At 46.1% G+C, this 25417-nt stretch overlaps 1 protein-coding gene across 3 annotated transcripts in view; it reads right to left on the reverse strand.

The window, feature by feature from the left end:
• The window catches only part of WWC1 (WW and C2 domain containing 1), a 158290-nt gene that overhangs the window by 78485 nt on the left and 54388 nt on the right, over window positions 1–25417 (reverse strand). For all 3 annotated transcript variants that reach the window (XM_044777690.2, XM_044777691.2, XM_044777692.2), the window contains one exon: window positions 6920–7029. In XM_044777690.2, coding sequence (XP_044633625.1) covers window positions 6920–7029 — 110 coding nt within the window. Of the gene's footprint in view, window positions 1–6919; window positions 7030–25417 lie in introns of those variants that run through there.

Here is a 25417-nt window from a genome sequence, read left to right on the forward strand (position 1 = left end):
AGGCTGTCTTTTGGAGTATAAGCCAACACGGATAGAGGGATGCACAGATGGACAAACACAACACACAACCCCACACCAGAATACTAGTCTTAACCTGGCTGCGCAGGGGAATTACCCCAGAGATTTCCAGTGAACTGGTTTGCAGTATAAAATGGGCATCAACATATTGTTTAAATCAACTTTATTAAGGCCTAATTTAAATACAATGAAGTGCAGCCATTTAAAGTGTATAGTTCAATTATGTTTTGACAAATGCATTCTCCATAAAGCACCACTTGAATCAATGTGTACAACACTCCCTTTACATCAGCTCTTTCCCAGTCAGGCACCTCCCCCAACTCCACTCCCCTCAGTTCTGCCTATGTTAGAACTTTCTATCAACAGAATCATACAGCATGTTCTCTTTGGGTCTCGCTTCTTTAACTCAGCATAAGGTTTTTGAGACTCGTTCGTTTCTTGTCTTGAATAACACTCTTTTGTACGAATATATCACAATTCCCTTTCTGATAAACCTTTAGGTTGTTTCCAGCTTGAGATTACTATGAATAAAACTGTAATGAACATGCATGCACAGGTTTTTGTGTGGGCATAGTTTGCATTTCTCTTAGGTAAAACTATTAGGGGTGGAACAGCCCGGTTGTATGGTTAAGTAGCTGTTGAATTTTATAAGAAACTGGCAATCTGTTTTCCAAAATGGTTGTTTTCATTTACATTCTCACCAGCAGTGTATTAGAGTTCCAGTTCCTCCACATCCTCGCCAACCATTGGTATCATCAATCTTTTTCATTTTAGGCATTATTGTGGGTATGCGTTGGTTCCCTGTTGTAGCTTTAATTCCCATTTCCCAAATGACTGATGGTGTAAAGCGTATTCTTATGTCTACTGGCCACCTGTATGTCTTCTTTAGCAAAGTATCTATTTATATCTTTTGCCCGTATTTTTTTATTGGGTGGTCTTCTTACTATTAAGTTGTAAGAATTCTTCATATAGTCTCTACATGGGTCACATATTGCAAATATTTTCTCCATACCTGTAGCTTACCTCTTCAGTTAATGATGTCTTTTGAAGAACAGAAGTTTTAATTTGACAAGGCCCAATTTATCAATTTTTCTTTTATGATTAGAGCTTTGGGTGTCACCCAAAAACTTTTGGCACACCCTAAATCCTTGCAGATTTTCTCCTATGTTTTCTTCTAGATGTTTTCTCTGGTTTTAGCTTTCATGTTTAAGTCTATGGCCAATTTGAGTTTATTTTTATGTATAGTGTGAGGTGTGGGTAGAAGTGGAGGTGTATTTTTTCCCATGTGGATACCAGTTGTGTCAGCTACTGTTGAAAAGATTATCCTTTAGGGCAGTGGGCTTTTTAAAAGCTCCCTAGTGGTTCTAAGGAGCTGTGTTAACTACTGTTAGTTCTGAACTAGTCACACACCGAGGGGTCCTCTCACAGCCGGGCTCTTCTGCTGACACTCCCTTCCTCAAGCCCATCTCACCAGAACAGATAACTTCACACCTGGAAGGATCTTAGAGATCACCTTAGCCATCTATTTTTTAGTTTTTGTTTTTATTAAAGCTATACACGGACACAGTTTAATCAGTCAGCATGTTACAAACCTGGCTACATAAAACATCACTCCTCCATCCCCTTCTCCCTCATGTCCCACTCCCCCAAAACACAGCTACTTCCAGCAAATGGTTAGCTGACTGAGCGCAGCCATTGTCCAGAACCACTTCTCCATCCTCCCTCGCGCTTCAGGCCTCTACACAAACACACGCCACACACATTCTCCATATGGCATACACGCTCACCACACTCAGGAGCTCCTCACACATTCCACACCCCACCCCCTCTACACACATTCTCCATACAGCATACACGCTCACCACACTCAGGAGCTCCTCACACATTCCACACCCCACCCCCTCTACACACATTCTCCATACAGCATACACGCTCACCACACTCAGGAGCTCCTCACACATTCCACACCCCACCCCCTCTACACACATTCTCCATACAGCATACACGCTCACCACACTCAGGAGCTCCTCACACATTCCACACCCCACCCCCTCTACACACATTCTCCATACAGCATACACGCTCACCACACTCAGGAGCTCCTCACACATTCCACACCCCACCCCCTCTACACACATTCTCCATACAGCATACACGCTCACCACACTCAGGAGCTCCTCACACATTCCACACCCCACCCCCTCTACACAACACACACCTGCTTTCTATACACACCACACACACCCCCACATGGCTAACACTACTATATTCTCCAAGGCCTTTAACAACAAGTGTCTTAAAAACAAGCCAAACATCTGGAGAGCACCCAACTATCTTACTATGCAAAGGAATGCCAATAAAGAACACTGAAGTAACAGCTTAAACCCATGATGAATTTATCAAAAATCAAAGAAATGAAATAGCCCCATACGACGAAGGTATAAGGAAAATGGCACACTTATTGCTTGTGCAACACAGATTGATACAATGTTTTAGAAATATTCATCAATCTAGGAATATGTACCAAAAGTCTCAAAAGTGTTCATACTTTGGGGCCGACCTGGTAGTGCAGTGGTTAAGCTCGCACGTTCCACTTCGGCAGCCTGGGGTTTGCGGGTTTGGATCCCGGGCGTGGACCTATGCACCACTTGTCAGGCCATGCTGTGGCAGCCATTCCACATGTAAAGTAGAGGAAAATGGGCACAGATGTTAGCTCAGGGCCAGTCTTCCTCAGCAAAAAGAGGGAGATTGGTGGCAGATGTTAGCTCAGGGCTGATCTTCCTCAAAAAAAAAAAAGTTCATAACTTTTCACTTAGTAATCCTATATTTGGAAATGTATTCCAGGAAATTATGACAAAGGAAAAAAGCAATACGCATAAAGATTCTCCCCCTAGTGTTATTAATTTATAGGAAACAAATGGAAATTATCCAAAAGGTCAGAAATAGGGGCATTATGGTATATTCATCTTCTGTGTTAAAATGTAACGAAACATCTATTCGACGTATTAAAAATGACAAATATGAAGACTATGCAGCATTGCTCAAATATTCACAATATAGTATCAAGTCAAAATAGTTGAACACACATTTGGATCACTGATTAAAATCATCTAATCATGATGGATGTAAATAGCCATGGGAATACTAACATGAAATAATGAAAATGGATTGTATTTTGAAAACAGTTGTCTGTATTTGCTGTTTCCAATTTCTACCCTCCATTTTCTTTTTCTTTTTAAAGACTGGCACCTGAGCTAACAACTGTTGCCAATCTTCTTCTTTTTTTTTTCTGCTTTTTCTCCTCAAATCCCCCCAGTACACAGCTGTATATTTTAGCTGTGGGTCCTTCTAGCTGTGGCATGTGGGACGCTGCCTCAGCATGGCTTGACGGGCAGTGCTAGGTCCACACCCAGGATCTGAACCTGCAAAACCCTGGGACACCAAAGTGGAGCGCATGAATTTAACCACCCAGCCACGGGGCTGGCCCCTCCCCTCCATTTTCTTAAACTCACTCTACCTAGGCTTTTGCCCCCAATCCTTGTCCAAAGCTGCCCTCCAAAGTTGGAGTCACCAGCATCAATTGGTCAATTCTGAATCCTCTTTGTACTTATCTGTCAGAAGCATTTGACACATTGACCCTCTCCTTGATTCACTTCCTTTATGTGGCTGCCAAGACACTGGTTTTCCTCCCACCTTTCTGATCACTCCTCAGAATCACTGCTGATTTCCTCTTCTCCCCACCCTCTTACTGTCTGAGGACCCCTCCGTCATTCCTTGGTCCTCTTCTCTGTCTTGATTTATTCCTTTGGTGATCTCATCCAGCTTCATGTCTTTAAATAGTACCAGTATGCCAACAACTGCCAAATACATATCTCCAGCCCAGACTCTTCTCCAAACTATAGATTCCTATATCAAACTGACCAGCAACATCTTCTCTCAGATGTGTAACAGGCATCGAAGACTCGACATGTAGAAATGAACTCTCCTTCTTCCTTCCTAAACCCGCTCCTCCTGTAGTTTTCTCCATTCAATTGATGGCAACTCCATCCTGCTAGTTTCTCGGGCCCAATGAGGGTCATTCTTTCTTCTTTCTTTCATGCCCCATATGCAAATTATCAGGAAATCCTTTTGGCTCTACCCTGAAAATACATCCAGCATCTGGCCACTTTTCACCAGGGCCACCACTATGGCCTCGGTCTGGGGCACTGTCCTCTGTCACCTGGACTATTGCAATTGTCTCTCACAAGTGTCCCCACTTCTGTGCTTGCCCACTAAGATCTATTCTCAGCAAAGCAGCCAGAGTGACCCTATTAAGACATAAAGCAGATCATGACACTCACCTGCTGTGGAGCAAAACCCGGATCCCTTAAGGCAGACCACCGCCCCCTCTAGGCCCTGCTGCTCTCTGGCCTGATGTCCTCCCTACATCGTCACTCATTCTGTTATCTGCACACCTGCCTCCTTGCCGCCCCTTGAGCAAGCTATCTGTGATCACACCTTAGAGTTTTTGCTCCATCAATCCTCTCTACTTGAAATGCTCCCTTACTGCCTTCAAGTCTTAGCTCAAATCTCATTTTCTCAGCAAGGTCTTCGGTAATCCTTCCCCTGCCACCCTCAACACCACCCCTGCACACCGTAGCCCCACACTCCGCTTTCTCTTTTCCCATAATACTGATAATTTTCTAATATATGACATAATCTGCTTATTTATTCAGTTTATTTTCTGTCTCTTTTGCCAAAATGAAAACTCTGTAAGGGCAAGGATCACTGCCATTTTGCACTCTCACGCGTCTCAAGCTCCCAGAAGAGTGCCTGGAAGATAGCAGGTGGTCAATAAATATTTTTGAATAAATGAATGCTGGATGGTAGATTTAATTTGTTGTGCAATTCTACTGTGTCTATAACTCTTAAGAGTAATTTCAGTCAGCGACCAACACACAGAGGATTGGTCTGAGTCCACGGCTCTGAACGCTTCGGGCCTCGATGGTCATATTCATACCACATTTGTATCACTGGCTCCATCTACAGAGGTGGCGCCCTCCCTCCAATGAGAGCACCTTCAAACCGAAAGGAAATCAGTAGCCAGACAGCTGATAAAACCACCAGATAGAACGTCTCCTATTGTGGCCCCCATTTACTCACACCCCCTAAATACCCCATTTCTGCCATCATCCCCACGAGAATAAACTTTGCCACTGCTTGCCGCTCCTTCCTTCCTTCTATTCCTCCAACAACTCCCAGAAGCACCTTGAAATCCCACTCCCGCCATCAGATTTTAATGAGGGGGATGCACTCAGTAATTAGAAACAGGAAAGGACTGATTAGGGTTCCTGTACATCAGTGTTTAACCCAGCATACCATGCAGCCCTCCAAGCATTAACCTCATTCCCCATACACACTCAATTAGGCATATTTACTTCTCATTACCCAGTATGCAATCATGAGTGCTAATAAAAACCTCTGCTGCCCCCAACAATGCAATTAATGCTATTAGCTGTCTCTCAGAAATTCTTCTACACTTTGGTGCCAACGACAGTCTACTCATTCATCCACTCAGTCATGCATTCATGCACGTACGCCTTTTTCTATTTAGCAAAGGTCAAGTGCACACCTACTATGTGCCTTACCAGGCAAAGCCCTGAGATTAGAGAGATGAATTAGACACTGCCCTGCTCTAGAAGAACTTGCAACAACTGCTAATACTACAGAGTGATGAGGGACACAACAGAGGACAGGCAGGTGCTACTGAAACTCAGAGGAGGAAGTGGATGCACAATTCAGTTCCTCGGCGCCAGTTCAAATCCCAGTTCTGCCATGTTTTAGTTCTGCGTGTTGAGCGGTCAATTACTACCTCTAAGTCTCATTTATAAGATGATGATAATCATCCTAATACCCCAAAGGGTAGCTGGGAGGATTTAATGAGATGATGCCTACAGGTGCCTAGCCCAGCACATGACACGGGGTGTATGCTCAGTAAACATGGGCTACTAGGATTTGGTGCCCTATTCTCACCCTTTGCAAGGCACATCCCATTTCATTCCATTCTCCTCTTGCCTGAAAGGATAAACGGAGTCCCATGGTTCTGAAGGTTGAGAGTGAGACAGTAAAACCCTCTTTCCTCTGCAGACATGGACAAATGGGGCAGCAAATTTCAGAGGACATAAATAACCTTGGCCAAGAGGGTGCACAATGGATAAGGCCCAAACACACATCAACTCTCCCTGGCTGGGGACCGCGGCTTGGGTTCCTCCATCTGTCAGACAACATGCTTCTCCGTTTCTCAACTGGTTCCTTTATCATAACCCCAGAGACAAAGATACTAGGAATCTTTGTTCTGGATCAGGATGCTCAGATCACAGATATGAAGTGAGGGTGGGCTACATGGGCTGGAGACACACTCACTCCTATCAACCCTCTATGGACACAGGTGTGCATGCTGCTGGAGACATGCTGGGGCTCTGGCTGCTCCAAAATGGTCTGGCAATGACAATGACACATCTACCTTTTACGGAAAAAAATCTGTATGCACAGAAATTCATAGATGTAAAAAAAAAAAAAGAATATATGCATATACATACATCCACACACAAACACGATTGGGAAATTTCTGGAATGATACACAAGAAACTGCTAGCAGTGGTTGCCTCTGTAAAACTGGGGAGATGGGTTGCAAGACGGGGAGTTTTAGATTCTATTTAAAACTCTTCTCAACTGTTATTTTATAGGAGCATACATTATCTATCTATATCTACATTGACATCTCTATCTAACTCTGTATAAAACAAAACACAATCTGGCTTCAAAAGCCTCTGCTGGTAGTTCTTCCAGACTTGGGGAGTGGGCATGGGGGTAGACAGATGGGAGGGAGGGGACGGGGCAGGGAAAAGGGCCAGGAACTTACTGGTGTTGTGGTCTATGAAGTAATCTCCAACCTGTGGGTCATACGCCTCTTCCCATCCCAGCGGCAATTCATCACTAATGCAGTCGGCAAAGGTGAGCGGTTTGGTGTACCTGGCAAGGGAGAGGAGAAACAGACTCCATCAGCCTACAGTCCCCATGCCCCTGCAACTTACTGCTTCCTTCAGCCTCCCTACTCCTCTGGGCTGGCCCAACAGATCCAGAAGCTTTGCACTGTGACACCAGCTTTGCTGGCCCCGTTGTCCCTGGGAAGGTGAATGCCTAACTGCAGTAGCAGTGTTAGATCTCCCAGGAAGGAGGCAGGGAATCCATGTTCCAGTCCCAACTTTGCCACTAACTTTGGAATGATTTGAACAAGTCACCTTCCTTCTCTGGGCCTCTGTTTCTGGATCAATAACTAAGGGGTTTGCAGAAAAGGGCTCGAAGGTCAAGTCTTACTTCTGGACTCAGATTCCAGCCTTCTCTGGCTTCTCCACCTGCGACTCATTCACGCACCCACCCCGAGTCTTCATGCTGGCTCTATCCCACGTTTGTCATGCCCACTTCCCCTCTAGAAAGCTGGCTTACTGCAACATCTAGAAAAGCAGATGTTCCATCCCTGTGAGTTTGGCCAAAAGCAGTACTTATTTGCCTCCTGAGCTTGTTCCCAAATGCCTGCACCCTCTGCTGTCCTTCTCTAGACTATCCAGGCCTAACTGACCTGTTAGCAATAACCACCCTCTAAGTCCCCATTTTGTGGGGAGTGAAGTGGCGGCAATCACCCAATCTTGGTGGCTAAATCAAACAGAAAAACAAATCACGCAACTAAATGAACAAAGGTTTGTCAAGGCTGGAAAACACTACAAAGCATTGGTGAAGTACTTTAGCCAGAGTGCAGGGAGCCAAGAATCTAGAGAGATGAAAGTCAGCCTGAGTGGTCCCTCCAGACAGACCCTTTGATTTCTCCCCGTTGCTGCCTCTGCCTAAAATGCATATTCTAATAATTCTCCCTCTGCTTTCTGCTCCCAGCCCCCTTGCAATTCTGGAAGATAAGAAGGCTCTGCTTTACCACTCTCTGGACAGATTGGCAAGCTGAGGTAGTGTGGGACAGCAAGAAAGGTGACCACGATAGGGTCTATGATTCTTGATGAAGAACTTCCCTCCAAGTCACAGGAGCTCCCCTCTCTCTGATCCTGTGCAGTCTCCTTCCCTCTTAAATCCACTCCAAAACAAACTTAAAGGAAAAAGACACGGGGAAAAAAGAGACACTGAAAGAGGCCCTGGCGGATAAGACCTGATGTGTTCACGTACCACTGTGTATCCAGGGTCTGGTAGGTTGTAAAAAACATCCACTGATTGAATGAATGGATACCAAAAACTTCCATGAGTCATTAATTTACTGCTGTATAGTGGGAGACAATGAGGACGAGGCCAGAAGTATATGTGATAGGCAATGGACTAAGCACTATCAAATAAGGATTCAATAAGTGTCACTTATTAGCTACGCGAGTTTGGCAAGTTACTTAACCTCTCTGAGCCTCGGCATTTTTACCTGTAAAGTGGGGATAATAACAACTTTCCAGGTTGTTGGTTAGGTTAAATAAGGTGACATTTTGTAAGAACATTTAGCAGAGATCTGGTGCGAACAGTCCTCAAAAAACATTAGTTATTATTCTCTCCATTTTCCAGAAGGGGAAACTGAGGTTAAGAAAGACTAAATAACATCCTCAGTGTCAACATCAATATCGATGATAAAGTTGAGATTTCAACCAAGGTGATGTGTCTTCAGAGCTCCTGCCGTAAGCTAAAAGCTTCTGAAAGCTGATATCTGCAATGCATCTCCTGAACCCCATGGAAAATCAAAGCCACCACTTTAGAGTAAAAGGAAAAAAGTAGAGAAGACACGGGTGATCGCTTCAGCCCAGAATGCTCTTCACCCAGGAGCATCTGTGCCAATCTGGATGAAGTTTCTGTAAAGATGTCTTCAGCCCACCCCACGTCCTGCCCAGACTTCAGAGACAAAGGGCACGTCCCACCATGACTACCCCCTCAAACTTCTCTAAATGGTTTTTCCCTCTTTGTTATGGAGAATGAAGACCCGTGACCAAGAGCGAGATCTTAGCCAACATTATTTTATCTAACAACCTGTGAAAGGGTTTCTGAAGGAAAGCTCCACACACAGCATACCCCTCCACGGTGAGTTACTCTGTTACTGATGACAGATAACTGTGGGGGAACAACCACCGTCGGACCTCTTTCTGGCCCATTCCTCTCTCTGCACTCTGCCCCGAGAAGCCCCGCCTGCCAGTCTGGATGCAGAGACAAGAATCTTGTTATTTACAGTTTACAACCCAGAAAACCAAGAAGATATGTCCCCTCTCGACAGCTCCCCTGGATCTGTGTATGGATCATCACCTTGCAAAATTCCTCTCTGGGGATTAATTAAATGATTTTCATCAATGGTGCATCTAAGCAACAAAATTCTATGCCCCCCCATTATTGGTGCTCAATAAATATTTGTGGAACATATGAATACAATAATGAACATGTAGGAACAAAAAATAATGATGCAGTGTTCTGTATTTTGCTAACATGGAAGGATGCTCTCAATACACCATGAGAAAAACAACATTGTTGAAAGAGAGAAGCAACAGAATACTGTTGATAGCATGATTTTTTTTTGCCCAAAATGTGTTTGTCTGTGCATGTAGAAGAGAAACTGGAAAGATATACATTAAAATCTTATCTCGGTACAGGAATTTTAATGTAATTTAACATTTTTTTCTTTTTCATCTTTTTCCCTAATTTCTCCGTAACGTTCATATATCAACTGTAATTAAAATATTTAATAATGGCTAAATCTAGGCCTGGAAAGCAATTCTATCTACCATGTTCCCTCTCTGGAGAAAAGGCACTCTCACTCCATCTTACAAATGGGAAAACGTGCTCAGCATCTCGTAGTAAGTAAACACCAGAGGTATAACCTGCAGGCCCCACTGCCTGACTCCAAAATCCGAGCTTTGCTAATAAAAGTTAACAAGACCAAGTGAGTCTCAGAACAACCTGGAACAGATTGCCAGAGATACAGATGATGACGCTGAACCAGGGGGAAATCGGAAACAGACAGAAGGCACTGGAGCTTTAGCATATTTGCACCTTCAATTTATTTATGTCTTGGTGCAAAGATATTCAATATAGTTGGAGAATTCATGGCTACTTAAAGAAAGGACAATTAAATGCTTCACTGAAGTCATCAATACAAGTGATTTACTAAGCTGTATGTGAGGATGGGAACTGGACGGAGTGGCAGGATTGAAACACCAAAAACGCATCACTTTTCCAGAAAACCATTAACTCCACTGATATTTCCAGCCTTAGAAGTCAGAACTGAAATAAATGTTGGAGACAAGCATCAGTAATGTGACCGACGTGAGGATACCCTACCAGGGCCAAGATGCTGATTCCCACGTGTAGCAAACGCAGACGCCGTACCCAGCAGGGATAAAGAAGAGTGAGTTAAAGTTAGACGGCGAAGCAAGAAGAGGAAGGAAGGCTTTGGGTTTGATATTCAGCATTCCCTTCAATGCGATCATGGAAAAACCAGAGGGCTGACAGCCTGACTCCCAGAGCTCTTCCATGGGAAAGAGAAAAGCTTCTATTGGAAGACTATGCAACTTACAAGAAATCTGGACAGCATGATTCTCTCTGGAACAGATGCCAAGAGGGAGATGAATTATTCAGTGTGCAGAGACGTGTCATTCAGAGAATCAGGATGAAGAGATGCTTTTTTCGCTGCGCTTGTATTTAAACACACACACGTATGCACACATGCACACTCTCTTCCTGCTAGAGAGAGGAACTGTCCATTTAAACCAGTCCCCCCTGGGAAACTGTGGGTGCTTCTCTGGCCTGCAATGTTTCCCCTTGGGCAAGCGCCAAGAATGTGAGCTGGGAAGAGATGTCTGCTTTCAGATGAGGCCAGGACTGCGGGGCCTGCCTGGAACTCCCAGCCCCCACCCTCCGATGAAACCAATCACCCCAACCCAGCCCGGTCCAGTCCCTGCCTCCAGCCTCCGCGTTCTGGGCTGCTGAAAACCCCAACCAAATGACCCAAATGCCAGAGGGGCAAGAGGAAGGGAGGAAGGGAAGGGCGCCAAGCAAGAACTAGTTCTCTCTCTTCTTAATTACAAGTCTCTGAAGGAAGACAAACATTCCTGCATGTTTCACAACAGGCCTTCCTGGAAAAACGGCCCGGATGTGTCACCTTGGAGACAGGTAGGTTCTGCCGGGATGCCCCTCCACCGGGCACTCAGGCACACCTGTCCGGGAATGCAGGCCCTCGCCCTCCCCCCAGCTCCATACTGCTTTCCTATGGGCTACGGGAGAGGCTCGGGGAGCACACGGCCACGGCCGGCATTGCGTATTCAGACAGCACATCTTTTCTAAGCAGGCAGCTCAGAGAAGGAGCGGAAAGCCTTTTGCCAAGTCTAACACTGGGTGGTGATTCTCTGGGGACTGGAGAACGCGTAACATATCTTTCATGTTCCTAGTGCTTCCCAAGCAATCCGAACACTTCCCACAGTAACCTCTTTATTGCCGTCCAGCAGGATGCTGGCCCCCAACTGGGTTCTCTCCGTGGGCCAGCTGGGCGGGATCACTTTCTAAAGGGCTCTCCAGACTCCAAGCCAAGAACTGTCCAAACTTTCAGCCGAACCTCTCCTCCCAGCCCTGGCACAACGGACAGGCCGGTTCTTCCCGCCCCGGGGTGTTTCACACGGATAGTTCCCATAGCTTAGGTTGCACAACTTCCTATTACTCTGCTCACCTCCCAGCTCCTGCAGAGCACCATTTCTAAGAAGACCCTTCACCTTTCACACCTTGAAGGCCAGGGTGGGCAGGAAGAAAGCGCAATATTTGAAGTTCTCCTTTCTTTAATTCAGTTCGGTTCAAAGATACCTTCATTCATTCATTTAAAAGAGGCAGGGATGATAAAAATAACCATCTCACAAGTTGGTTAGGAGGGCTGAGCACATGGCATACAGATGACTCTTATTAATAAACACCAGATGCAGAATTGAGTGAGACAGACAGGGCCCTGCCCTTACATTCTAGACGGGGAGACATCCCAAGCAGGAAGCAAATCGAGGTGATCATTTCAGAGACTCATGCTAATCAGAAAAATACAACAGGGCAGTGAGATCAAGTGTGATGGAGGTGGGTGGTCAAGGGAAGCCTCTCTGAGAAGGTGACCTGTGAGGGGAGACCAGAGGGTTGGAAGCAACGGGAACAGCCAGTGCAAAGGCTTTGGGGCAGGACGATGTTGGTGAGTTTGAGGAACAGAAAAGAAGGCCCGTGACACATCTGTATGAGTGATGGGGCGGAGGCAGAGAGGGGCAGAGCTGGGCTTTTGAGGCTCTGGGGTCCCTGGTGAGGACTTTGAGTACCACCTCTGTGCCAAGCTGTGGAGAGGTTCCCTGCTCTATTACTCTCCGCTCTCCTCCTTTCTCCCTCATTTCAGTCAATCCCCCAAGCGAGAAGCATTTACTGCATGGAAACAAGAGCCCAGTCCCGTGCCAGACATGACGAGGGTTCAATTTCAATAAGCCTTGTTTCTGCCTTTGAGAGACAGGAAGCCAAGGCTTACACTTAAAGCAGGCAGTGACCAAGCCCCATGACATTCGATGATGGTATATGTGGCGGTTATGCTACATGAGACTGGGATCCGCAGGCAATTAGAGGATGCAGGGATAGTTAGTAAGGTGCTAGGTCAGCTGTATAGACATGAAAGATCAAGGAGTCGGGAGAAGGGAGAGACTGAAGCAACAGGGTGTAGTCAGGGGAGGCTGGAGAGGGAAGGAAGAGGGTGGTGGCCAGCTTCACGGTTAGTGGGGAGACAGGATAGATACTACCCACAAGGGCTGAGGAATCGATGAAACTGGGCTGAAACCCATGCTCCGCCTCTTCCACAACCGTGGGCTGTTATGTAACCCTGTTAGGAGGAGTTTCCTTCTCTGTGAAACTTAGGAGAGGTGCCTGTCTCACAGGGTGTTGTGGGGATTAAACGAGATAACCCATGGAAAGTGCTTAGCACAGGGGCTGGCATGTAAGAAGAACTCAGTAAATACGGGTTGGCAACATAATCAGATGAGAGACTTCTGTCCTCCGTGCACTGTGAGAATCGTGTCACCTTTTACCTTAAGTGGTTGGTATGTTAGCTATCACCATATCATTATCATCACCGTCATCATTCTTCATCTCAAGAGAGACCCAGTGGTGGTTCAAACTCACAGGTTCTAGAGTCAGCCATCTGGGTTCCAATGCAGGCGCTGTCACTTACTCACTCTCTTCCCTTGGGCATGAGCCCTGACCTGTCTGAATCTGCTTCTTCATCTGTAAGGTGGGGTTGCTCAGAGTGACTACCTGGTTAAAATGAGCTGTGCTGAGCACATGACGCACAGGCTCAACCAATATTCGCTGTTATCAGTTAAGTTTTATATCCCTATTTTCATGATGGAGAAACTGAGGCAAAAGAACTGTCCAGGCTAACAGCCAATAAGCCTTGCGCTGTACTCCACAGCCTCCTTTCCTGGAGGAGCTGGGACTGCTTAAGCTCCCTCCATTTGGAAATTAAACCAGAGAAGTTAAGAGATGGCAGCTGGGTTGGCTTTGGCTCTCAAACTTTGCTCTCTGAAGGAGGCATTTACACCAGGACTTTCCAAGCTCCCTTTCTCTTCAACACTCCCCCCTCTTTCTTTCCTCCCTCCACTCTCAAAACACCTGTCTCAACATTCTGGCTTTTTGACCCCCAGACCTCCTTGATTCCTTACGTGGTTGGGCTGGTTTATCCAGAAGCTTTCTTGGCCTAGTCACTCCCACTCCTGGAATTCTTTTATGGAGAAAAGATGAGCAGGGAGAGGTAGAGGGAAGACTCTCGACTGCTCCCCTATCCCCATCTCATCTTCAAACTAGGCCCCCATAAACCACTCTACTTCCCCACCCAATTTTGCCTTTACTCTGCCCCGCTAAGTTATCGGGATCACACACCTGAGCCTGGGCCTGTCCCCTTCCTCTGCCTCCATCCCCACGTGTCTGTGCCTGTTTCACTCCCCAATTCCCGCCAGCTCACAACACAGTGGTGAATCTGTGCTGCTATTCTTCCCTGTGTTCACATGCTGGGATTTAAGATTATGGCTCTGAGAACCAAATCATGGATTAGAGCAGGCATGGCCAACCAACTACCAGAGGGTCACATTCAGCCTATGGATACGTGTGTCCGTCTACTACAGCGCTATGTTTTAAAAATGGAATTTCATGCCTTTTGGGGGCAGGCACTCTCTAGATGCACACAGTCCCCACCGCTCTCTAATGTGTTACTCCTACCTCTTATCTTATCAAGAGGCAGCAGAGAGCAGCAGTTAAGAGCACAGGGCTCTGTAGCCAGACTCCCTGTGTTTGAATCCAGGCTCTGCCATTTTCTAGCTATGTGACCTTGGGCTAGATACTTAAACTCTCTGCAGCTCAGTTTTCACATCTACGAAACAGGAAAAATAATACTTACTGAGCACTCACTACGTGCCAGGAACTGTTCCAAGCACTTTACATACATTAACTTACCTGGCCCTCGTAACAACCCTTTCAAGTAGGTACCATTCAGACCTACCTCACAGTATTCTTTGAAGATTAAAGGAGATAATGCATGAAACAACACTTCAGTACACAGTGTGTGCTCAATAAATGTGAGCAACTCATTTTTATTTTGATTGCTGTCCAAATGAGGCCTCTAATGCAGGGGTATTAAAGAATGTTAAAACTGAGCGGGATATCTGGAGTCTGACAAATCAACCCCTTGTATTATTGGTGAGAAGACTGAGGCAGAGAGAGAAAAGACTTGCCCAGAGCCACCCAAGGACCCAGCGACAGGACTGAGGCTAAATCTAGGGACCAACACCAGCCTGCCACACACATATGACACTAAGAGATCAAGTCAGCCCTGTACTGAGTTTGGCTCCATTTGAAGTGCCGCAAGTGTCTGAGCAGCCTTCAAGAAATAGTTGTTGATAGTATTTTTCCTGGGCTAACTAACTCTATTATACAGGAAGGAGTATCACTGTGCAAGAACCCATGAAGCTCCCATTCATGGAGAGACAAGGCTGAGAGATGTGCTCTTCTTTTTGCTCATTTCCTCACTGGAGGGTAGTTTCCTGAAAGTCCAATACGTCAGTAAGACAGAGCACCTGGTATACATGTCTGCCCCTCACCCAGCTCCATCCCTCCTTCATTCTCATTCCCAAATTGGGAGTTAGGCTACAGAAGTCCTGTGCCCAACAGAAAGGGCCAACAGAACCAAACAGGACTCCCAGTTCCATCTTTCTGAGCTGTGTAATCTTAGCCCATTCCTTCCCCAGCTCTAAGCCTCAGTTTACCCATAAGTATAAAGCAATCAAGAAAATCTGCCTTGCAGGGTCTTGCAGAGATTGAATGAATTAGTACATGGCAATGACTCAGCACTTGGCATGTAAAGTTGGGCAGGCTCCTCTTTTCGGTATTCAGGACCCCGAGGGCACTCAACCCCCAGCTTTACTCCTTCTGTTCCCATGAGCTGGGTTTCCAAGGGGTCTTCCCAGGTGCTTTCTAGGAGCTTTCTCAGCCCTAAGAGCAGAGGTTACAGCCCACCCTTTCCTGAAATTTGGCCATTTCTCTGTTCCTTGAGCTCTGACCCTTACCCCAAACCATGCAGCATGAGGAGCTGGTCCTTCTAGAAATGGAATTGGCTGTGAAGGCTTCTCTGGGATCCTGCCTGACCTAGCGTCCCTTCCAGGACAGCATGGTTTAGATCTAACACTGGAAGGGGAGTGATGAGATCTGCATTTGAATCCTGATGCACCCACTGGATTAACCATGCCCTCGGGGGCAAGGCACCTACCCTCTCTGGGCTTCCCATCTGTAAAATGGGGGAACTGGAATATAACATCTCTAAGGTGCCTTTTGCACAGTTAGCCTTCACAAGTCTAATATCTGGCCTGCCTGTCCCAAAGATGAAGGGCATTGTGAGGTTGCAACCAAACAATATATAATTAAAACATCTTTCACTAAAGGGCAATTAAGTATTGGGCACTGGACGATGTGTTCTCTATAAAATAAATCATCTGCTTTATCTTCACAACATTTCTGTGAGGCAGGTTCTACCACTCTCATTTAACCAACAAGGAAACTGATGCTTAATAGAAAGAGTAATAATAATAATAAAAGCTAAATTTCATCGAATGTTTACAAAGTACCAGGCACTATTCAGGGTCCCTAACACAGACTCTATTTCAACATTCTAAGCGGCACATTGTTTAATACATTTTAACATCTCTGAAACTAGGATGTGTGTTACTACTGCTGACATCTTACAACACTGTCAGCCAGGCTACGGTCCTGATGGAGCTGTCAATGCCTGTGTGTGCAGAGGCATCAAAGGTGTCATGGGCTTGGGATAAAATCCCAGAGACAACAGAGGAGCACTTTTAACCCCGAGGAACCTAATGGTTGTAAGGAAGGGTGGAGGAGGCAATGAACAGACACGTTTAGCAACATTCCCAAAGCAGGAGTGCAAAGCAGGCTAACTCTTCATAATTGCCACACTGGCTTCAGAGCCCAGCGCCAAAGCCTTTGAGTTCCCCTGTGGGTCCTTACAACAAGGCTGCCTCACCAACACTCCTGAGGGCACCAAGGGCAGTATTATAAGCACAGACACCAATAATGCTGAGTTAAAAGGTGACTTTAAAGAACTGGATTCGAAATGGGAAGATATTTTAGGAACACTAGAGCTTTATTTTGTTTATGTATTTCTTTGGGGTTTTTTTTGTATGTATATGAGTAAAAAAAAAAAACCTAACTTTGAAAGACTTATTCCAATGAGTATGCAATAAACACTCTAGTTAATTTGAACATGTTGGGTCATAATTTAATTGGTAGCATTCTTCCTTTCTTAGTGGCACATAAAATAATGGTGCTTCTTAAAATGAATGTTATGTTGACTTGGAATAACCTAAAGCTGGAAACAACCCAAATGTCTATTAATAGTTGAATGGATAGACAAATGTAGTACCACCATACAACGGAATACTACTCAGCAATAGAAAGGAACAAACTATTAACACATGAAACAACACTGATGAATCTCAGAAACATTATACTGGGTAAAGAAGCCAAGGAAAAAAGAGACTACATTGTATGATTCTATTTACATAAAATTCTAGAAATATAATACAAACTAACCTATAGGGACAGAAAGCAGATCAGCTGTTGCCTGGGGACAGGGGTAAAGGCAGCGAGGGGTTATAAAAGGGCATAAAGAATGTTTTGGGGTGATATTGACTACAAAGATGGGTTCATGGATGTATGCAAGTATGTCAAAACTCATCAAATTGCACTCTTTAAATACGTACAGTTTAGTACGCTTCAATAATTGCTCAATATAGTTATAAGGAAAAAAAATAAAGGAAAGCCCATATTCAATGCTACATGATATTAACTTATCTAAAATAATCTAAGTACTATTATTAGCTCCATTTTAAGATGTGAAAACTGAGGCATAGAGAGGTAAGCTGCTATGTCCAAGGACATTCAGCTGGTCAGAGGCAAATCCAACTGACTTCAGTTCTCAGCTCTGCCACTGAGTGGCTGCGGCCAAGGCCCTTCCCCACCCTGGGCCACTGCTTCCCCATTCCCCCCATAAGATGATGACACAGTGATGGCTAGGAGACCTTTTGGTACTGAGTTTTCAAGACTGTGTCCTAAGGACTTGTCCAAGGTCACATGGCCACAGAGGAGTGGATCCTCCTGGACACCCAGGTTTCCTGACATCCCCCAGTTCCCCGGCCCAGGTCCCCTGAACACCCCTCCAGACAACTCCTTCTTGTATATAGCAGTAGTTCTCAACCCTGAGCTGCATCAGAATCCCCTGGAAGGCTTGTTAACCCAGAGATGGCTGAGACCCATCCCCAAAGTTTCTGACTCAGTAAGTTTCTGACTCTGGGCCAACTGAGAATTTGCACCAAGCTCCCAGGTGATGCCCATGCTGCTGGTCCCAGCACCACATTTAGGGCCCACTGGTGTATACCACCCCCTATCTCATAACTGCAGGGACTTTAAAAAATGGTACCCGATCTTGTGTTCAAGAAATCCCTCTCTTTCATCTTCTCTATCAAAGCTTCCTGCCTCCCGTCCACTCTGTAGGCCCAGTCATGGCCACCCAACCTCCCCCTAAGCACAGTCCTTCAGGCAGTTGTTATCAGCCCTTCCACTAGTGTTTGCTGACCTCCTGTCCCACACAATGTGGTGCCTGAGGTCACACAGCCAGTGAGCACAGAGCCAGCATTTGGACCTGATCCAGGAACTCAACCACTCTGCTGCACTGCCTGTACTAAGTCCTCAGGGAACATCATTTTCTTTCCTCCCACATTAAACTGGCTCTCTTCCCTTTGTATCCATCTGCAGACAGAAGGCCAAGCAGGGTTGGGGGAGCAGTTGACTGCACCAGGCCCATCAGCTCTACAGGAGCCCTGGTTCTGCAGGTGCAGGACTAGACCACAAAACCCATTGCATCTCTGAATTTCATCTCTGCAACCATGAAGGGTCTTCTGGGTGCCCTTTGCGTCTTCAGATTGACACCTGTCATCTCACACCATAACCCACATGGCTTCTATCTGCCCAGGCCCTGCAAGCTATAGTCCTTTCTCTGGGACCACTGGAAGAAGCCCATTCTAAGCTGAGCCATGCATTCCACAGTAGAGGAGCCCTGCCAGAGCCCTGAGGGGACAGGACACTGGCCATCCCACCACTCTACAGACAGCAGGGGTGGGGCTGTCCCCTAGGTCACCCCCGGGCAGGTAGCGCTTTCCTGATACCTTTGCTAGATGCTATAGCCGGTATGCCTAGTAAAGCACAAGTCATCATGGCCTGGCCGTGTCTGAGGATCTGAAATGCTGCAGATGCCCAAGTGTTCACTGACTGCATCATGGGGGGCAAAGTGATCTACCCTAGAAACTCACCTTGTTTGTCCATCTAGCTGCTATTTCTTTATTCTCCACGACTACAGAGGCCTACAGTAACCGATTACAAAGGAGCTCTGCACAGGAGTTGAAAAGAAAATGGTCTTTACCTCTGAGAAGTACAACTTTCTTTAAGGGTTTATTTTCCTCCCATCATTTCTTTTTAAAGGAGAAAATTAAGTAGACTGTTGTTCCCTGAAGGAAAGCCCTACCTGCAAGTCAACAAGACCAAAGTGCTCTGAGCTAAAGGCAGCTGAATTAAAGTCAGCAGCGAAACAAATAAGCAATTAAAACAGCTATTTTGGGAAGCCTTGGAAAGCAGCAGATACAATATGAATTATTCATTCATACTGCCAGGATGACTTCTGGGCATTGTCCTCTGTGCCTCTGTTCTCTTGGTCTTGTTCATTCAGCCATTCAAGCACAGAGAGGGGACACAATACCCTGGCCCTGGGACACGGGTGCCCGAGCGCACACGCGCGAACACACACACAAACACACACACCCCACCCCCCCGACAAGGAGGCCAGGTGGCCACTCCAGATGGTAAGCCACACAGAAAAGAAACCCATAGGTTGGCAGACACTTTCAGCTCCAGTGCCAGGGGAGAATGTATGAATTTCCAATTGACCCAAGAGGGGGTGTGTGTGTGTGAGACAGAGAGAGACAGAGAGAGAGAGGCAGGTCACAAGAGATCACCTGCACAGTGCAAGAGAGGAAATATACACTGTTTCTAATATTCCGCAAGCTTCCTTGCTGCTCTGGGACTGATTTGGGGGCTAAGTAGGCAAAGGGTGGGATCTGGAGCATCAGCCGAACCCCACACTGTGCCTGCCAAGGTCTGGACATCAAAGGACGTGCCCAGCAGGCTTGGCGGAAAGGCTTCATTTGGACTCTGAAGCCATCAGCCCTTCTCACTGCCTGACCACAGGAGCAGTGCTGTGATATCCTCTTACATCCATCCAGGCATCCTTGATCAAGTCCTTTCCCCTCTGTGAGCCTCAGTTTCCCCAAAGATAAAACAAGGGGGATAGACTCCATCTCAACCAACTTTTCCAAGTCTGGCATGCCATGCTGCCGTTTTGTTATGAAAATCTAGCATCCAAGAGTTGACTTGCATGCTCTTCTGTAAGGACTCAGTGTCAAAACCTTAAAGAGTAATAATATTAACACATGCTCGGTACTTTACATATATTACATGTCATTAAATTCTCACAGCAAGCCAGGTAAGTGGTTCCCATCACAATCCCATGTACAAACGAGTAAATGGAGCCTTAGAGAGAGAGATTAAGTTTCCCAAGGTGGCTCGGTTGTTAAGAAGTAGACTGAGGATTTGAATTCAGGTCTTTACTACTTAGAAAGTGAATGAAGATAGCCAACTCTACGCAATTGGGTGACTAGAAGAGGGAATTTTTTAAATACCCTGAAATTTGGAACTATGCCCTGTAGTTTCAAACTATGAAGGCCGATAAGAAGGGAAAATCAGGGGGCTATTTTTGCCCCCAGCTACATACTGGATATTAGGAATGTTTGTTACAAACACTGTGGGTGAGGCTGTGGGGAGGAGATGGCTGGCTGTGGAAGTCAAGAAGATAAAGAATCACATATTAGATAAATGGAAGGAGACGCTCACTCTTGGAGCCCAACCCAGAAGCAGGAGCCACAGCTGATGGACAGAACAAAAGTCAGAGAAGCACTGGGTTCCTAAAAGAGAAGAGGCCTCAAGAACTTCAACAACTTGTCTTGAAGACAAATGCATCATTGACTCGCTGCTGCTGTACTCAATTTACCCAGGTGGAAAGATTTATATACAAACATGTTCAATGCAGCATTATTTATCATAGGGAAAAAAATACACACAGCCTCCATATCTGTAGGGAATGAACAGTTGGTAAACTATGGTTATAACCATTTGATGGAACTGTTTGAAATGTACGCTCATGAAGCATTTTGAGCCACCGAAGGGAGAAGGCTTACATTACAAAATTTAAAAAGAAATAAAAAAGCAAGGCACAAAACTGTGCATGTGGCATAATCTTATCCGTCTGCAAGAAAAAGGGAAAACGACTAAGGAAAAACACTAAAACGGTAACAATGTTTGCCTTTCAGTGGTGGGGATAAGGTTCAGATTTTTCTTGTTTGTTTTTGCTGCTTTTACAATCAGAAATAAGACAAAAAAACTAAAAATACCAAGATGATCTTTCTACCCAACTTTGGTCTTTTATCCAGAACCTCTTACTACCCCTTCACAAAAAAGTCATTCTAAAATGAACCCTAATTTTCTTCTTATAGAAAAATTCAAAGTATAGAAATGTATTAAATATAGAAAGAAAATAAGCAGAAACAGTAGGCACATGCGCCCTGCTTAGAAGTGGGGCCATGAAGCAGAGCGGAGGGCAGGAGGGTCCCCAGCACGGCCCTGGTCCAACTGCCAGGACAGGAACAGAGTCAGCCCTCCTGGCGCTCCTCCCAAAGCCCGCAGACCCCAGAGGAGACCATCCTCAGAGGTTGTCTGGGGACTGACGTGAAAGGCCCTGAAGAGTCTTGACAATTATTTCTAGATACTCTCCCCGCAGGCATCTGGGTATGTTTAACATAGGAAAAAAACCAAACCATTACCAATCACCCAAAACTACAAGCAATTGGGTTTCACTGGAGGAGGTAATAAATAGAGAACAGCTTGGAATATTCTGTGTGTCAAACAGAGAGATCAGACCAGCCTGTCACAACACAAACTGTCGTAAGACCATAGTTAGAACAGTGGGCAGCAGGAGCTGTTAAAACAACCCTCACCGGCCCCCTAAACCTTTCTGTCCATGGAAAAATGGCAGCTTCCTGCTGCTCCCAGTAAGGACATGGCTCCAAGACTGCTCAGTGCATACTCCACATTATTGCACACACTCCACGCCCTTGCCCTTGCTGTTCCTTCTGCCAGAACACCTTTCCCTGGGCATCTGTTGATCTGAGGCAGGGGCTGGAGAGCTATTTCTTTATAACATATGTACTTGTACTATTGCTTACACGTCTATGACCTCCATGCGTTTCATGAGGACCTGAGCAGTAGTATCTTATTATCACTGTAACCTGTGCATCTTATATGAGTGGGCACCAAGTTAATGTTTATTGAATGAACAAATGAACTCGCAAAAAAATAAATGAAGAAATATTTCGCTGGAATTCCCAGCAGGGTTCATGGCTAGGCCCTCTACCTTGCAAGGTTTGCTTGTCCTAACAAAGAGAAATTTGTGATTGAAGAAATTCTTTGGGGTCCTCAAAGTACTTTGTCATGGTTGATCTTATCTGATTCTCAAATAACCATGACAGCAGCATCATTACCATCATTATTATTCTCCCATTTTACAGATGAGCAAACCGACACTCAGAAACTTTTCTAAACTGACAGGGCTTCCAGTTCCCTGATTTGTGCCAGGATTGGAGACGGGCCACCAGAGCCCTGGCCCATTGCATGGTCCCCTCCACCATGAACTGTCTCAATGGGCCTCCTCTCTCATTCCCGGCTGGGAACTGAAGAAGAGTGGCAACAGCCAATTCTCCTTCCCCTGGGAGTGGGTATCCCACTAGGCAGCTGCCGGAGCCTCTGTCTGCTACTCCTGTTTCATTCTCATTAGTATAATCATTATCATGCAGAAGCAAAAGTCTCCCCAGTAGATGCATTCTGCAGCCCTTGGATAGCTCTGCTCAAAAATCCTGGGGGAGGGGGATGACATGGGAGGCGGGAAGGATCCTTGTGGACGGACTGTCTATCGGTTTCAGTTACTAGGGAGCCACTGCTGACTCCATCACCACATGTGATTCTCCAGATCAGAGCAGGGTGTGGACTGGAACCTCTCCAAGCCCAGCTGACTTAGAGGGCCCTGGCCTGACAGTGATGCACACGTACTTCGGCTTCTCTTCTACAGATATCAACACACAGCTGCCCAGAGACCTACCTAGGTCAGGAGAGTGGTCAAGGGCTTTGGGACTACAGAGTCTTGGGTTCCCAGGTGCGAGAGCTTACGCCAGACTCCTCACCTCTGCAGGCCTCATGCAGCACGCTCCCTGGCACAGAACAGGGCTCAAGAAGTGTGAGTTCCTTTGGTTCCTTCTACTTTCTCTCCAGAAAGAAGCCTTCCAATAAATGTGCTCTTCAGCTACTTAACAAGTCTAATCAGTAGAAATCGTGTGGCAAGCTTTCATGGTGGAAAATAACATATTTGGGTCTAGCACCAGCTGAAGAACCGGGATTCTTCCCTTCTGGCTCATTCTGCATCCCCTACATGGATGGAGAAACTGATCCTTGAGCTTCGAGTTTCACAGTCAATGGCCTGGACCTTCCAAAAGTCCCTAGATCTCTCCCATTTGTTCTCATCACGGTCCCCAAGGGAATCATTGACATCTTGCTCTCTCTCAGCCCCTCCCTCCCTGCCTGCATCTCTCTCCCCCCACTTTGCAGGCCTCTCTCCTCCCTTCTCCAGCTGTTGGCTTTCTCTATTCTTCTACCCCCTCCTTCCTGCTCACCACCCTTCCATAAAACATCCCAAATAAATCTAATCTGATCACTCTCTTGCTTCAACCCCTTCAAAGTCTTGCCACCAAAACCAGAATGAAATCAAACTCCTTGCTGTGGCCTCTACAGGCCTCCACGACCCAGCCCCTTGCCTACCTCTCCAGCCTTATTTTCTTCAGTTCTTAGAACTCAACAACCTCATTCCCATCTCACAGCCCTTGTTCATGCAGTTCCTTCTGCCCAGGACGCTGCTACCTGTCCCATCCACATTTTGCATGGCTGTTTCCTTCTGTCCGTCAGCTCTTGGCTGCAATGCCACTTCTAAGAGGTCTTCCCAGGCAGCCCTGTCTAAGGGGGCCCTCCTATTGCTCTTTCACTGTATTTGTTTGTTGACATGTTGACTGGCTGTCTTTCCCACTCAAATGGAGCTAGCCTGCCTACGCACGGGCTACTATGATGGACACAGGGCCTGGCACAGAATTAGTTGATTCTTCCTAGTATCTGCTGAGTGAAACAGAGGACTTGTGACTGTCCCTTCCTCTCCAAGGAGGAAGGTTTTGAGTTTTATTGTCTTTTCCCTCCCTCCTGCCGCAAACTTAGAAAGCCAGCACCAGACTCCTACAGAGTTCTAGGGGCACAAAGCACTCAGCCCCACCCAGGGCCTGCTACAGTCTGTGGAATTGTTCACCCTTGAACCTCAATGCCTTCCACACACCCCACAGCCAACTGGAAACTAGCAAAGAACAGGCCCTGAGAACCGTCCTTGGGAAGACTTTGAACTGATGGAACCAAAAACAGGTCCACGAAGGAGAAACTCGCCCATGGAGTGGACCACATGAGCCTCCAGAAACCTCTCTCTGCAGCCCAGCAAAGTCAGAGCCTGGAACTGGGTCCGTGGTGAACACCCGAGGGTCTGTACATTTGAGGAATAATTATTGATTTATTTTTGAATATTTTGAATTATTATTGAATAATCATTGTATTAAGGAAGGTGCTAGTGCTAGGCACACCCCAGGGTCCTGAAAAGTGTAGAACGGAAGGAAAGAAAGAGTTTTCTCAAAGTAAGCTAAAATATATTTTAAAAATTTATCCAAATAGTTTAAATTTTGCTTTTCTTTAGAGAAAATGCAAACCCATGAGAAAGCATTCAACAGTGAACTCCTGACTTATGTCTGCTCAAGTGCATGAATATTGAAAAACAAAAGATGAAACAACATTCATTCATTAATGAGCCTAAGCTAATTAACAAATGTCTTTCACATAGCCTCTATATGCCCAGCACCAAATGTTATAAATGAGCTTAAAACCAGCTGGAAATAAACACAAACATGTTCGTCCACACATGATAATATACATGGAGGAATGAAAACAATGAAGACATTGTTCTAAATGAAACGTTCATGAAGGGGCCACCGGATTCAAAGGCAGGCGAGATCCCTGCAGGTTGGTCTGCTCCAGGAGGCTCCTGAGAGGAAGCAGCGAGTAGCCTGGGTCCTGAAGGGCACTGATCGATCAACCAAGTAAACAGCATTGTATGTCTTCAACCTTCACAAACGCGCACTGTGGGGCAGAGGAAACTAAGGCTTCGAAGGGCTGGGATTGGCCCCAGGGCACACAGCTATGGAGGAAGAGCCCTCAAGACCAGAGTCCAGGGGCAAAGGAGGTCAAGTGCCCTGGCAGCTTAGGCAGGGGGAGGGCAGCAACCCTAACTCTTCAGGGCAGGAGAGAAGGCTCAGGGAGGTCAGAGCAGGCTGAGGCCAGGAGCAGGGCTGCTGCACGTTTGCACATTAGTAGCATCTTGTCTCTTTACTTACGAACTTCACATGCAAAGGGCAAGGACTGCCTTGGGGACTGGAAGAAAGTTCAGGAAGGAAGAGCCAGGCTGGTCATAGGGCAGCTCTAGGGAAGCATGAGGAGGAAGGAGGAAGGTTGGTGGTGGCCTCTTCTTAGAGAAGGC

This window comes from Equus asinus, chromosome 9 (genome assembly GCF_041296235.1).
Source record: "Equus asinus isolate D_3611 breed Donkey chromosome 9, EquAss-T2T_v2, whole genome shotgun sequence".
Classification (NCBI taxonomy): Eukaryota; Metazoa; Chordata; class Mammalia; order Perissodactyla; family Equidae; genus Equus; species Equus asinus.